The sequence below is a fragment of the Microtus pennsylvanicus genome, chromosome 3, assembly GCF_037038515.1.
Source record: "Microtus pennsylvanicus isolate mMicPen1 chromosome 3, mMicPen1.hap1, whole genome shotgun sequence".
NCBI classification, from domain to species: Eukaryota; Metazoa; Chordata; class Mammalia; order Rodentia; family Cricetidae; genus Microtus; species Microtus pennsylvanicus.
In genome coordinates, this window is record NC_134581.1 from 120,310,426 (window position 1) to 120,324,492 (window position 14,067).

General features: G+C 46.0%; 2 protein-coding genes across 10 annotated transcripts in view; both read left to right on the forward strand.

Moving 5' to 3' along the window:
* Positions 1-7,137, forward strand: part of Esrp1 (epithelial splicing regulatory protein 1) — a 55,997-nt gene extending 48,860 nt beyond the window's left edge. For 3 of the 6 annotated variants that reach the window (XM_075966968.1, XM_075966970.1, XM_075966969.1), the window contains one exon: positions 4,845-7,136. Coding sequence is in view for 2 of the 6 variants with exons in the window: in XM_075966970.1 (XP_075823085.1) it covers positions 4,845-4,865 (21 nt within the window). In the remaining 4 variants the exon portion in view is untranslated. Of the gene's footprint in view, positions 1-4,844 lie in introns of all 6 variants that reach the window. The other 3 variants (XM_075966972.1, XM_075966973.1, XM_075966974.1) reach the window with 2 other exon arrangements.
* Positions 7,138-12,085: 4,948 nt separating this feature from the next.
* The window catches only part of Dpy19l4 (dpy-19 like 4), a 59,778-nt gene continuing 57,796 nt past the window's right edge, over positions 12,086-14,067 (forward strand). For all 4 annotated transcript variants that reach the window (XR_012910072.1, XR_012910073.1, XM_075966975.1 and 1 more), the window contains exon 1: positions 12,086-12,221. Coding sequence is in view for 2 of the 4 variants with exons in the window: in XM_075966975.1 (XP_075823090.1) it covers positions 12,206-12,221 (16 nt within the window). In the remaining 2 variants the exon portion in view is untranslated. The remainder of the gene's footprint in view (positions 12,222-14,067) is intronic.

The following is a 14,067-nucleotide window of genomic DNA, read 5'->3' on the forward strand; positions in this document are numbered from 1 at the left end:
GTTGTAATTAAGAAGTAATGAAGAATTCTTTGGTTTTTCCGCACAAATCCTTTCCCATTCCAGGCTCCAGCCCAGGACTGTCCCTAGGATTGCGTGCGTCGTCCAGTGCTGCCCAGAGTGTTAGCCCAGGGCTGTCCCTAGGATTGCATGTGTACGTTGTCCAGTGCTGAGTGTTAGCCCAGGACTGTTCCTAGGATTGCGTCGTCCAGTACTGCCCAGAGTGTTAGCCCAGGGCTGTCCCTAGGATTGCGTTGTCCAGTGCTGCTCTGTGCTGCTCAGAGTGTTAGCTCCTGGGACTTAGAAGCTCACTTTGCTCTGCCTGTCCCTGTAGCGAGGTCCCTGTTTACAGTCCTTGAATGGAGCTGACCTAGACCCTTGACTTCTTGGTCTCCCTGGCTTCCTTGGATCTTCACCTCCTCGAACTGCGTTGTCTTCCACCCATAGTCATTGTGCTGTCAACCCCCAAACAACAGGGAACTGCACTTGAGAAGAATGTTTTCTACTCCTTTTACACACACACACACACACACACACTCTACCATATTCTAACATGTAGGGTGTTTTGCCTACATATATGTCTGTGCACCACAGAGGCCAGAAGAGGTCGTCCTTAGCAATGACTCTGTAATCCCAGCACTTGAGAGAAAGATGGAAAGAGGAGCTGGAAGGAGCAAGGCCAGCATGGGGCACCTAATGAGCTCCTGTCTCCCTTACGCTAGCGTATTTAAACAAGCAGAGCTCATCAAAAATTTGGACTTCGATTTTTTTTTTCTTTTTTGTTTTATTGAGACAGGGTCTATTAGCCCAAGCTAGTATTTCATACCTGGTGAGATCCAGTTATCTTTTAATGTTCCTGTGTCAGCTAGGTGTGTTGGTGCAAGATCATAGGTGTCTAGTCCTTTAGAGGCTGAGGCAGGATTTCCATGAGTTCCAGACCAGCCTAGATGGCACAAGAAGAACCCTGTCTCAAAAACTAAACCCAAATCCCAGTGAGCTTCCAGACAGCCTCAGGCTGGTCTGCAGCATGAAGCCTTCCTTGTCTCTAAAAGGAAAAGGAAAAACAATTCTCTTGTGTACACAATACTTTAATGATAGTTGATGACAAAATAAGACAGTGTTTTAACATGCATGGTGCCAGAAAGGACAGACAAGTTTGTGAGTGTTTGCATGGAAAACTTCACAAGTTATCTTTGGGTCATGATATTTTATTGTTGCTAAAGAAGAAAAGGAAACATTTTTTTTCTTCTTTTACTGAGATCCCCTTTCCTGTTGTTGGAATGCTGCAGCTCCATCGTTAAGCCCTGACGTGCCACTGACATCACAGAGACTAAGAAGCAGGTCTGAGGAGGCCAAGCATCTAATGTCCTCTTAATAATTCTGACCCTTCCCCAAACACAACAACTTAGGATGGCATACACTTTTAGGTGCCCATAAAGGTGATTCTTAGTGTAATATATAATAGTTGGGAATAGAAGGTGGACTTGATTGACTGGTAACCGACAGGCTCGGATTTGACTGATCCAGGGCCTTGTGTTAGCCAGGCTCACGTCATGAAATACCCATCAACAACTTTCAAGTCAGAAACAAGCCAGAATTTGAGTCTCTCTCATGCTGGATTATGCAGGACTTTCCTAGGACTTTCATGCTCTTTTAGCTGGTGGTAAAATTGCTTCTCCATGGTATTAGCATTGGGAGAAGCAGAGTTCTTTAAGGAAAACTAGGTTGGTGTTGGCTAAAGAAGTGGGAAATTGTGCGACCATGTTAATGGATAGATTTCCTAACTATATTCTTTTGTATTCAAAGAGAAGTTTTTCTATGCTTAGTGTTTTAAGCTGAGCACTAAATTGCCTCTTTGTAAGCCACATTTTAAACATGAATGCTAAGTAACTAGCATTTGGGATTTTTTTTTAATACTTGATTTTAAATTTGTACCAATTATGTTACTTAGTCTTGACCATATTTCAGACTGGCTATATGAAGCTGGAGCCATCTCCATTTCTGTCTTTGTCTGCTTCTCATTTACATGTAGAAGAAGCACTCACAGTGCCGACATTCTTCCATCTAGTATTTCAGCGTGCCATGTAAATAAAACAGCATACGGGAAACCTGTGTGTGTGTGAAGAGTTTGTCCTGGGTCTCCATTACAGCCAGCCCTCAGAGTCTGAGGCCTCCTGTTCCAGTAATCCACAGGTGCTCCCAGCCTTCATACGAAGCTTCCTAGCATGTGTTTATAGCCCACACTCATCTTCCCATGTTCCCTCAAATGTTTCCAGATTCCCTATAATACAGTGCAAAATGAATGTTGACACACAGTGTTGCTTTGTCTCCTGGCTAGTCTTGATACACAGAGATTGCACAGAGAAACCCTGTCTGGAAACAAAACAACAGAAGAGCACATACTGCTCTTGCTGACAAGCTGAATTGGCTCCTACCACCCATGTCACGGGGCCCAGAAACACGTACAACTTCAGCTGCAGGAGATGGTCTCAGACAGCTGCATTCACGTACACATACCGCCCAACACACACACACACACACACACACACACACACACACACACACACACACACGGCTATACTTAAGTAAAATTAAGACGTCTCAAAAGAGGACATGCTGACCAGAAAAGACTGTATGATCAGAACTTGGGCTTTTCCTCCTGAGTGTTCATCAGCAGCTGATTAAATACGATCCCTGGGTATGGATGGCTTGCTTTGCCGGTGGGCCCACCATCTGCTTCACTTTCCCTATCTTCAAGGCGGCCACAGACTCGGGTGTGCTCAGTAGCCCTTAGCTAAGGTGTGTGAGGACCTGGATTTGATCCCTAGTGCCAAAGTCAGTCAAGTCAGTCAAGGGATGTAGCATGACAGCCTGAGCAGCGGTTCTCACCCTTCCTCGTGCTGTGACCTTTTAATACAGCTCCTCGGGTGGAGTGACTCCCCCACACATACACACCATAGCATATTTTCGTTGCCATTTATTTATTATGTATACAATATTCTGTCTGCGTGTATGCCTGCAGGCCAGAAGAGGGTACCAGACCTCATTACAGATGGTTGTGAGCCACCATGTGGTTGCCGGGAATTGAACTCAGGACCTTTGGAAGAGCAGGCAATGCTCCTAACCGCTGAGCCATCTCTCCAGCCCCTCGTTGCCACTTTATAATTTTGCTACCGTTGCAAGTTGTAATGTGAATGCTTTTGGAGATAGAGGTTTGCAGAAGGGGTTCAGACCCACAGGTTGTGTGCGAAGGAGCTGATTGGCCTGAAGCCCTGAGCGTTTACTGGCTCAGATAGTTCCTGTTTGCCATTGATCATATACCTTGGTGCTGCTTATAGGTTTTAACATTTTGTTTGAAATTTGTGAATTTTAGGGATTGTTTTTTAATTTGCTACTATTTAAAGTATTTTTTTTTCAAGATTTCGTTCTCTTTTTTATTTATTTTATGTGCATTGGTGTTTTGCCTGTGTGAGGGTGTCAGATCCCTTAGAATTGTAGATATAGACAGTTGTGAGCTTCCATGTAGGTGCTGGGAATTGAATCCAGGTTCTCTGGAAGAACAGGCAGTGCTCTCAACTGCTGAGCCATCTCTCCTGCCCCTCATGATTTATTTTTAAAGTCTTTAGTTGAATTGTGTATCTGTGCCTGTGCTGTGTCTGCCTGAAGAAACCAGAAATGTTGATACCCTGGACCTGGTATCCTGATAACCTGGAGTTACAGGCAGTTGTGAGCTGCCTGATTTGGGTCCTGAGAGCTAAACTCGGTCTTCTACAAGAGTAGTTTGTGCTCATAACTACTGAGCCATCTCTCTAACCTGTCGAGGGATGTGTGTGTGTGTGTGTGTATGCATGCACATGTGTGCATGCGCATCCATGCATGTGTACCATGTGTATGTAGTACCCACAGAGGCCAATAGGACATCAGACCCTTGGAGCTAGAGTTACTATGAGCTACCTACTCTTGGGAGCCTTTTCTCCAGATCTGTTTTTATTTAGGTTGGTTGGTTTTCTTGAGACAAGATCTTCTCTGTGTAGACCAGACTGGCCTGAAACTCAACAGAAATTCTCCTACCTCCGTCTCTTCTCTCTTGGGATTGTAGAGAATATTTAGGAATATTTCTTAAGACCAGCCTCTCCGCCGATGCAAATAATTCCAATCAGACCAAATTAGACCACATAAAAGATGCCTATGTTTAATTCAGTACTCCTTCCTGAATGGCACTGGGAAAAAGCATGGTGAGAGGAAGGGGCGGGGGAGACCACGTGTATATTCTCTAGGGGCAGCCTAAATAGCCTGTGGAAGGGGTCACTTGCTTGGCAGGCTTTCCTGGAGGTGGAGTCCAGACCAAGGCAACTCCCAGGGGAGGGGGCTTGAAATGGAGCTTTCTGCCCCATTCCAAAGATGGGTGGACTCAGGCCCCGAATATAATATTCCAGACTCTGTATAAAGGCATGTTAGGGAACTGGGGTGATACTTTCAACCAAACAGTAGACCACAATCCCCCATCCTCCAGCTCTGTGTAAAGCCTTTGATATTGAGTTGAACTTCTGCTACTAGAAGAATATCATAACTACTTGACCCACGCTGAAGAATGGGTAAAATTGGAACTGAATTGAGTTTGGCAGGTGCGATGTTTCATGTTAAATATACTGAATCATACCAAGGGAAGGGTAGTGCAGAAACATTACAGAAATAGCCAGATGCCTTTGCAGTCTGTTAAACTCTAAACCATTGACTGTGAGTCCCACTGTGAGAAGTAGGACTATCTGAAGAATGTTAGTCTCCTAAGAATTGGAAGAATTAAATGTAGAAGTTCTAACGTTCTCTCTCTTCTCTCTTCCCTTCAGTGTTTGAAAGATGCACAGTGATCCTGAAACCGTCAGACAAGAAAGCTTCCAGCAATTCCAGGGGATGTTTGCCTACACTTGGGCTGCAGTATTTTCAGCCAACCCGACTGGACAGCCGGCCTGGGCCTCATCTTTTGGTGGAGTGAAAAAAGTTGAGCCAGTAAAGCCAAATCTTTTTGTTTTTCCCCACGTGCACTGGCAATGCGTTTATTGACCGTTTAGGGCAGTCACACACACAAAGACAAAGTACAAGACAATGAAGGACCCAGACCTGCAGCACAGTCCCGTCCCCTTCAGCATCCTCTGCCTAACCTCCTCATGACCCTCGTGTCCTTGTGGGCCTCAGAGAAGGCCCCCTCCTCCTTGCCTCACTCACACACCAGTGCACAAAGACCCACTTGGAAGTCAAATCTTAATAGCAAGCAGCACACACGCACCTGGCTCCTTGCTGAGGGCAAGTCGGAATTTAAAATGTGAATTTGACGTCAAATGTCTCACTGCCAGCTAAAGTGGCATTAATTACTTCCTAAGTTTAAGTCTTAGAGTAAAACATATTCCACTAGTGCCCACCATCCACCATTAATTGCTGCAGAAGCTTCTTTGTGTGTTTCCACTCTGCTGTCTCCCCGTTCTGTAAAATAAAACTCTTGCTAAGTAATTTAAGTGTAAGTTCTTAGAATACTTAAATACCAAACTAAGAAAAGGAATAAAATAAAAACTAATATTTTCTCAAATATTAGTTTTCTTCAATATGCCAGCATGATGCCTTATAGTTAAAAACAGGTTTTTTTTCTTTTTAAGCACCTCAGACTGGGACTGTGGCTCAGTGGGAGACAGCTTGCCTAGCATGCTTGAGCCCTGGGTTCTAGTCCCGGCACCCCCTCCACTCATGCCTAGTTAAAGGGTTTGGATGTCTTCTCAGCAGGTACCAGTTGTAAATAAGAATGAAGTAGGGGCCAAAATTGGAAGCCAAAAGTGAAGCAGCTATGTGTAGTTAGTAATTTCTAGTGTGCGCTGTAACTGAGTGTTCGGCTTCATATGTATTATTTTATATTGTACTTTTTTCATTGTTGATGGTTTGGACTTTAATAAGGAAAAACTCCATAGTTTTTAATGTCACAGAAAGAAGATATTTGAACAGTGTATTCTGGAAGCAATATACTAACCAAAGTGAATGCTTGTACATACTACGAGCCCTCTTCCCCATTGCCTCAACTGTCAAGTACTTAAAGCCTGTAAAACCGTAAGACTGTAGTCACGTGTGGACTGACGTGATCGCTGATGCGGCAGCGTGGAACCAGCGCTCCAGAAGTGCAATCCTAGATGCTAACCAGCCCTCTGCCTCGTGTAACTCAAGGGGAAAGTGATTTGATTCAATGCACGAATTTCTTTGTTGCTTGAGTTGTCCTTTGCTTGGATGCAATGCCATGCGGCTTTTGCTGCTGCGATTTTTAGTTACTTCGCATTAACACCCTCACTGGGAGTCAACATTACCCTCTTACTTGACCAACACTAGCCCTTCAACTGCAGCAGGAAGAGAAGATGAAAAAAAAACATTTTGTGGGAAAATTGTTGAGATCCGGCACTCAAAATCAAACAAGAATAAAAGTTCATACTTGATGCCTTAAGCCACTCCTGCCCGAAGCTCTGAGGGGCTTAGGGCAGCGATGCTTGCTATAGTACTACTGTATTTTTTGTAGAATTGTTACGTTCACTAATAAAACTTGCCTGCTTAATCTCAAGGTCGGCAGTCTGTTCCTGACAAGGCTCGTGGGGGAGGTGACAGGTGGACCTTTCTGTCGGTGGGACGTCCTTTGCCCTCGTTTACCTTACACAATTACAAAAGCTTCCAACTAGAGGCTCTCTGAGTTCTGGAAATTTCAACACCTGTGACGTATTTGATACTTTCATCTTTTATGTTGGGCTCCTGTCCAGGCCCGTGTGTGTGAAGTTATTCTCCAACGTAGATTTGAGACAGGAACGCCACTGAATCTGCAGCTCAGTGATGATTCACCTCCCAGTGCTGGGGTTACCATGGTTACCAAGGTGCCTGTCTCTGTGATTCACCTCCCAGTGCTGGGGTTACCATGGTTACCAAGGTGCCTGTCTCTGTGATTCACCTCCCAGTGCTGGGGTTACCATGGTTACCAAGGTGCCTGTCTCCGTGATTCACCTCCTAGTGCCTTTATCTACAGCTCCAGCTCTTTGTGTAGAGACAGGGTTTCACTAAATTCTCCAACCTAGCAGTTCCCCTATTAGAGCCTTCTGAGTAGCTGTGATTGCAGGCTTGTGCCTGACTAAAACTTTTCTGTCATGAAATCCTGTTTTCTCATTAAAAATAATTTTTATGCAATATATGCTGATCATGGTTTCCCCTCCCTCTTCTTCCAGGTCTTTCCCGCCTCCAAGTCCATGGGCCTTATTTCTCTCTCTTTAGAACACAAACAGACAAAAAAGAAACAGCACATGAAACACACAAAAACAACCCATAACAATACAAAATTGGAAACCGTAATACATAAGCAAAAGACCAGTAAGGTTAAAAAAAGAAAAAAAAACTGTCAACCTCCAAAAATATAATTGTTTTTTATTTAGTTTTTGTATTGCCTGTCTCCTGCTGGTCAGGTGGTTTGTATGGATGGATTCTGTTGATGGAGGATGCAGAGTACATGGAGCCTCTTTCATAGGGATGGGTTCAATTCGCAGAGACAAAGCTCAGGATACTGTGGGCATTCAGGTGGAGGCTGGCTCCTAATAGAAAGAGTCCCCGGGCCGGGCGATGGTGGCGCACGCCTTTAATCCTAGCACTCGGGAGGCAGAGGCAGGCGGATCTCTGTGAGTTCGAGACCAGCCTGGTCTACAAGACCGAGTTCCAGGACAGGCTCCAAAGCCACAGAGAAACCCTGTCTCGAAAAAACAAAAAAAAGAAAAAAAAAAGAAAGAGTCCCCGGGCGGCCATGGCACTTGCCTTTAATCCCAGCACGTGGGAGGCAGAGGCTGGTGGATCTCTGTGAGTTGGCTGTTTTCGGGACCCTCTGCCACTGCTACCGCTGGGGATCCAGCAGAATTTTTAGTTAATCCATTACAGGAGCCATGTTAAGATGGACGGAGACACGCATGGTACGGCAAGTGCACACACAGTCACTAATAAAAAGGACACTGAGCTTGACTTCTGACCATCACGTGTGTACATACATGAATCTGCCCACACACAAACATACACACACACACACACACACACACACACAAAAGATAAGGGAAATTTTAGGCAAAGAAGAGCTAACTTCCCACTGAAGACCCTGTCACTTTCCTGCATTCTTACACTCTTTCCCAGTCATACCTGCTTGCCCCACCCTTCCTGGGGCACAGAGTACTCAAGCAGCTAGTTCCTAGGTCTGGAGCGCCAATGGACAGATCTGCGGACTTCCCCAAAAACCAACAAGGAGACCGAGTCCCATACGTAAAAGAAAAGAGCCTTCATTTTATTTTTCTTACAAGTTCGCAACTTTGGCCTCTCTGTGTCCAACGTATTGGAGTGATCAGAGAGCCCCGAACTCAGTTGGGGTTGGGTTTTTACAGCAGCAAAGTTAGGGGTGAGGGATTTCTAAGGTTCAGAACCCCTGATTGGCTGACATTTGTCTAGGGGTGTCCTGGTGAAAAGTTATGGGTGTGGACTGGCAAGTGATCCTGCCTGCAATGGTTGGAATGTTAGGAATTTCTTCCTTGGTGACAGGGGATAAGTGTGTGTTGGGCTAAGGGGCATCTGTTCATGGGTGGAGCGTGGGTGTTTGTGGTCTTTCTTAGAACCAGGTATTGCCTTAGGGTAAACCGAGGCTCGGGCCTACCTTCCTGTCTTGGCAGGTGTGTACCAAGCTGCTGGGTCCTAGCTTACATATGATCCTCACCACCCCTTTGGCAACCACGTTCCTGGGATATCCATGCTGGCATTACCTCTCCAAGCTCAAGCAGTCACCTCTTCAGGATACCTGGCCTGTCCCCCAGCTGGGGCCTCCATCCTCTGGTTTTCCAAGATGTCCCAATGAAGGGCACACTCATCTTTGTCAATACAGCTAGAACAGGTGTTAAGAATCTAGTTTTTTTTCCCCAGCAACTTGCCTTTTCTGCTTCCTCATGAAACAAATGCCTGAGGTCGGTCTCCAGGATGGCAGGGTGGATACTTATCCACCCACACCTACCACTGAGCATGAGCCCACCAGCTCTGCTCCTCCCCCACGTCACCTCATGCCCTCAGAAAGCAGCCAGACATGAACTGATGTCCATATACCAAAAGAGTCTGGGATGTTCTGGTAGAACATTTTCCTTATCCACTCTTAGGTCAAGGGGCATTTAGGTTGTTTCCAGGTTCTGGCTATGACAAACAATGCTGCTATGATCATAGTTGAGCACATATCCTTGTGACACAATTGAGCATCCTTTGGATATATATCCAAAAGTGGTATTACTGGGTCTTGAGGAAGGTTTTTTCCTAATTTTCTGAGAAATTGCCACACTGACATCCAAAGGTGTTGGACCCTAGTGTCCAATCACCGAGGAGGAGGAGTCACCCCAAGAGACCATCTCTCATATCACAGCTGATGTAAAAGCAAGAGGATTTTATTAATTCTGTCATGACAGGGTCTTCCAGCAGTTGGGAGGCCAGAAGACCCTGAATGTCTGGTACAGGCTATTTTTATTTTATTTTATTTTTAAATATTTATTTATGTATTATGTATACAATGTTCTGTCTGTATGCCTGCAGGCCAGAAGAGGGCACCAGACCTCATTACAGATGGTTGTGAGCCACCATGTGGTTGCTGGGAATTGAACTCAGGGCCTTTGGAAGAGCAGGCAATGTTCTTAACCTCTGAGCCATCTCTCCAGCCCCCCAGGCTATTTTTAAAGGGAAAAACCACAGAAGGAAGGGGTGTCTGGGGGGTTGTTCTTTAACTATTATGATTGGCTTATTCAAAACGGCTATTACCAATAATTGGCTGCAGAGTGGTTACCAGATCAGATGAAGTTAAGGGAAACTTCTGAGGGTCACTTTGCCTCTTCCCAGGGACTAAGTCAAAACATCAGTAACTGAGTCAACACCTAAGGGTTATCATGCCCCTATTCAGGGAGATGGAAAGTTCCCAACATCTCACTGTGTGCATGCATAGCTGTTATGTCCTTGGTTCCCAGGGGAGTAGGGGAAGTACTGAGAGTTGTCAGAAATGGCTTCAGAATTGTCTTAAAGTTCTACAAAGGGGCTGTACCAGCCTGCATTCCCACCAGCTATGCAGAAGTGTTCCCTTTTCCCCACAACCTCTCCAGCATATGTTGTCATCAGTGTTTTTGATCTTGGCTATTCTTACAGGTGTAAGACGGAATCTCAAAGTTGTTTTGATTTGCATTTCTCTGATGACTAAGGATGTTGAACATTTCCTTAAGTGTCTTTCAGCCATTTTAGATTCCTCTGTTGAGAGTTCTCTGTTTAGACCCCAAAAGTGCTGCCAAGGCAGACGTGGTTGTGGCGGTATGGAGGGCTGAGGAAGGTCTAGGCAGATATAAAATAGAGTTAGGGGGCTGCAGAGATGGCTGTTCTCTCAGAGGTCCTGAGTTCTATTTCTACAACCACATGGTGGCTCCCAACCATCTGTGATGAGATCTGGTGCCCTCTGGCCTGCAGGTATACATGGATGTAGAAGTCTATATATAATAAATAAATCCTTTACAAAAACCTTTTCAACTATTTTAATAGAACACTTTAAATTTCTTAATTTTTTTTAATTCTTTTATGAATATTGGTGTTTGCCCACTTGCCTGGTGTCTGTGAAAGCCACGATCTTTTTAACTTCTAAGTCATCTCTTCGGCACCACTACTTCAGTATTTTAAAAACAAACAAACAAACAAACAAAAAGGATAGGTGGATAGTGGTGGCACACACCTTTAATCCCAGCACTCAGGAGGCAGAGGCAAGTGGATCTCTGTGAGTTTGACAACAACTTGGTCTACAGAATGAGTACCAGGACAGACTTCAAAGCTACACAGAGAAACCCTGTCTCAAAACAAAAGGACAACAAACAAACACACAAAAAAAGGTACAGCCAAGTGGTGACTGATCATTCCTTTAATCCCAGTACTCGGAAGGCAGATCTTTGTGAATTTGAGGCCAACCTGGTCTACAGTGCAATTTCCAGAACAGCCAGGGCCACGCAGAGAAACCCAGTCTTAAAATAAATAAATAAGAGAAAAGAAAAAAAAAGAGGAAAGAAAGAAAGAAAGAAAGAAAGAAAGAAAGAAAGAAAGAAAGAAAAGTAAACTACAGAAAGCTGGGTATAATGTTGCATGGCTCTATTCTCAGCCCTCTATTCTCAGCGCTCGACCTGGAGTCAAGAGCGTTGCCGTGAGTTCAAGGCCAGTCTAGGGCACGTGAGACTCTGTCTCAAAAATAAAGAAAAAGACTAAGAACTAACAAATGGAGACAAAAGAGCAACATGATTAGGTCTCAGAAATCATCTTCAGTTATCATATCAAAAGAAAACCAGTTCCTCTTCTATCTCTCTCTCCCTCCCTCTGCCTCCCTCCCTCCTCTGCCTCCCTCCCTCCCTCCTTCCCTCCCTCCCAAATTCTGGGGTTACGATAGGGAATAACCTAGTACAAGCTTCTTTTTTGTAGCAGTCAAGCGTGTTCGAAACCAAACGGGATCATTCTTGCCATCTTTGTGGCTGGGAACCCGAGGCAAGAGGTCTACAAACTGAGTCCACCTTAGGCCACATATAGTGAGCTCCAGTCTCAACAACAAACAAACAAACACTGTCTTCCCAGTCCACAGACCCCGTCTATAATGTTTTGCCCGGCTTTGAAACCATCGTGAGGACATGCAGGCACTGACAGAGGATCAGGTCCAGGGTTCCCGCTCTAGTGACTTGCTCTGCGCTTGGACCTCAATTTTCTCTGTGTAAAATGGGACGGACGTGGGGGACTAGATCGGGACAACAGTCTGTGACTTCCCGAGTCCAATCCCAACGTCACCAGACGCTCGCTCTGGCTCCTGCTTTGCGGTGCGGATGGGTCACGGCGGAGAGAGGAAGGGAGGGCGGCCGCTCCTCCTGGAGCGCGGCCATCACTGCGCCGTCGTGGGCTCGTGCCGGGCGCGCCGGCGAAACGCTCCGTCCGGCCTCCGTTCCCTGCACTCTGGTTCCCGGAGCGCCTTGGGGGACACAGTTGGCGGCGACACCCGTGGGGGGCGGGTCAGGAAGTGGGGGCGCGGCGGCCGGGACCGGGCCGCGGCGGCCGCGGGTTGGCAGACGGCGGAGGTTTTGGAGACTCCGGTCCGCTCGGCAGCTGGCGGGCCACCCGGGCCTCCGCGGAGACGATGGCGAAGGAAGAAGGTGACGGCCGCGCCGTGCAGCGCGCCAACCGCCGCGGCGGGCTCGGGAGAGGGGCCGGGGCCTGGCTGCGGCCCGCGGGGAGTGGGGCGGCCGGGGGCGCGCGCCCCTGAGTTTGCGGAGGACCCGGGCGCGCGGAGAGAATGGCCCGAAGTTTTGTCTCCCGGAGTGGGACGCTGAGGTGGAGCTCAGAGTTGGGAGTCTTGGAGAGGGAGCTGGTGGGGAGTGGCGGAGCCGTGGGTCCAGAGCTGCTCGGTGCTGGAAAGCGGGACGAGGTTGGGTGGGCTCGGGTGCGCGCCGGGAGCTTGGGATCGCACCCTGCGGGAGGAACGGACGCGGGGAGCCTGGATGAATGCGCAGAACCTGACGGTGCTCACTTGTGCTGTGAGGGATAACGAACCGCAAAGGGCAGGGGCGTGCAAGTGGTTTTGAGGGAACGAGGAGTCCAAAGGACCTCTTGGGTTAAAATTGATGGACTGGAGAGATCTCTTCACGCCCCTCAGGGTCAATGCCAAGAAACTTAATTTTTTTTTTTAAAGCCAGCAGTATTTATCCAGAGTGGATGCCCACAGTTAGAGAGGAAAAATAGGTGGCGGTAAGAAACTAAGTTGGCAGTGATAAATATATTTGTAAATAGTTTTTTATACAGTAACTGCATGGTACGGGTATGCACGACTGTGCTCTTAGACTTTTCTCGCTTGACTGAGCAGTTAGATGCTGCATTCTGCTGGAAAACAGTTTATCTTACAGAGTGGAGTTGGGAATGGGCTCGTTAGTTCCTCGGATTCAGATTTAAACCCTTGAGCCGAGGGTACAAGAGGGGAGTTTGCAAAATTCAATGCAAAGCTATTCTTGAGAAGGTTATCAGAGCTGTAGTACTGCCTGTACTGTCCCTGAAGTCAGGATTTAATCACTCCTCTTTCTGCAGTTCCCCGCGTTAGGATTCACCCACATTTAAGATACTGCCTAAAAAACAGCCTCAGAAACAGGTGGTTTGTAAGGACGACCGTAATTCCTCTTGTTTCCTTAGTTTTACTTGTTGTTGCAATGTGTTATCATTTGTTAAAAAAAAAATGTTTTTCTAAGTTTTATTTTTGTGGTTAGCTACAAGTCTGTGATCCAGGAAGGTTGACAAACCAGTTTGCATGCCCTTGTGAGCACATTAAAAAAAATGCACTACTAAAACTTGATATTGTAAATATGCAAAAATGTCATTTAGGATGTAGTCATGCTTAACAGCTACGATGCTGAACTTGTTAAAAGACTTATAATTTTGTAAAAGTATTTGACTATAAACGAATAAATTATTTTTTGGTTGTAGAATTATAGGTAATCTAAAAACCAATGTGTTGCCGGGCGGTGGTGGCGCACGCCTGTAATCCCAGCACTCGGGAGGCAGAGGCAGGTGGATCTCTGTGAGTTCGAGACCAGCCTGGTCTACAAGAGCTAGTTCCAGGACAGGCTCCAAAACCACAGAGAAACCTTGTCTCGAAAAAACCCAAAAAATAAAAGATAAAAAAATAAAAACCAATGTGTTGTATTTCGGACAATTAGTGGCTGGCAGTTTATTGAAATATGTTGTTTACTTCAACAAATGTTTAATTTCATGGCTAGGCCTCTACTTTTTTTTAAAGGCGTACGCCACCACCGCCCGGCAGGCCTCTACTTTTTTAGGCGCAGAGAATGAATAAATGTTCATCATAATGATGTTGTTGATGGTAGGATTTATAGCAAACATGCAGGTGTTCCCCTGGCTACTTTCTGTTTACATATTTTGTATTTGTTGTGATAAAATTAGGCCAATCTGTATATTTTTATTTGAATCTGGGTACCGTTTGTAGCTTTTGGC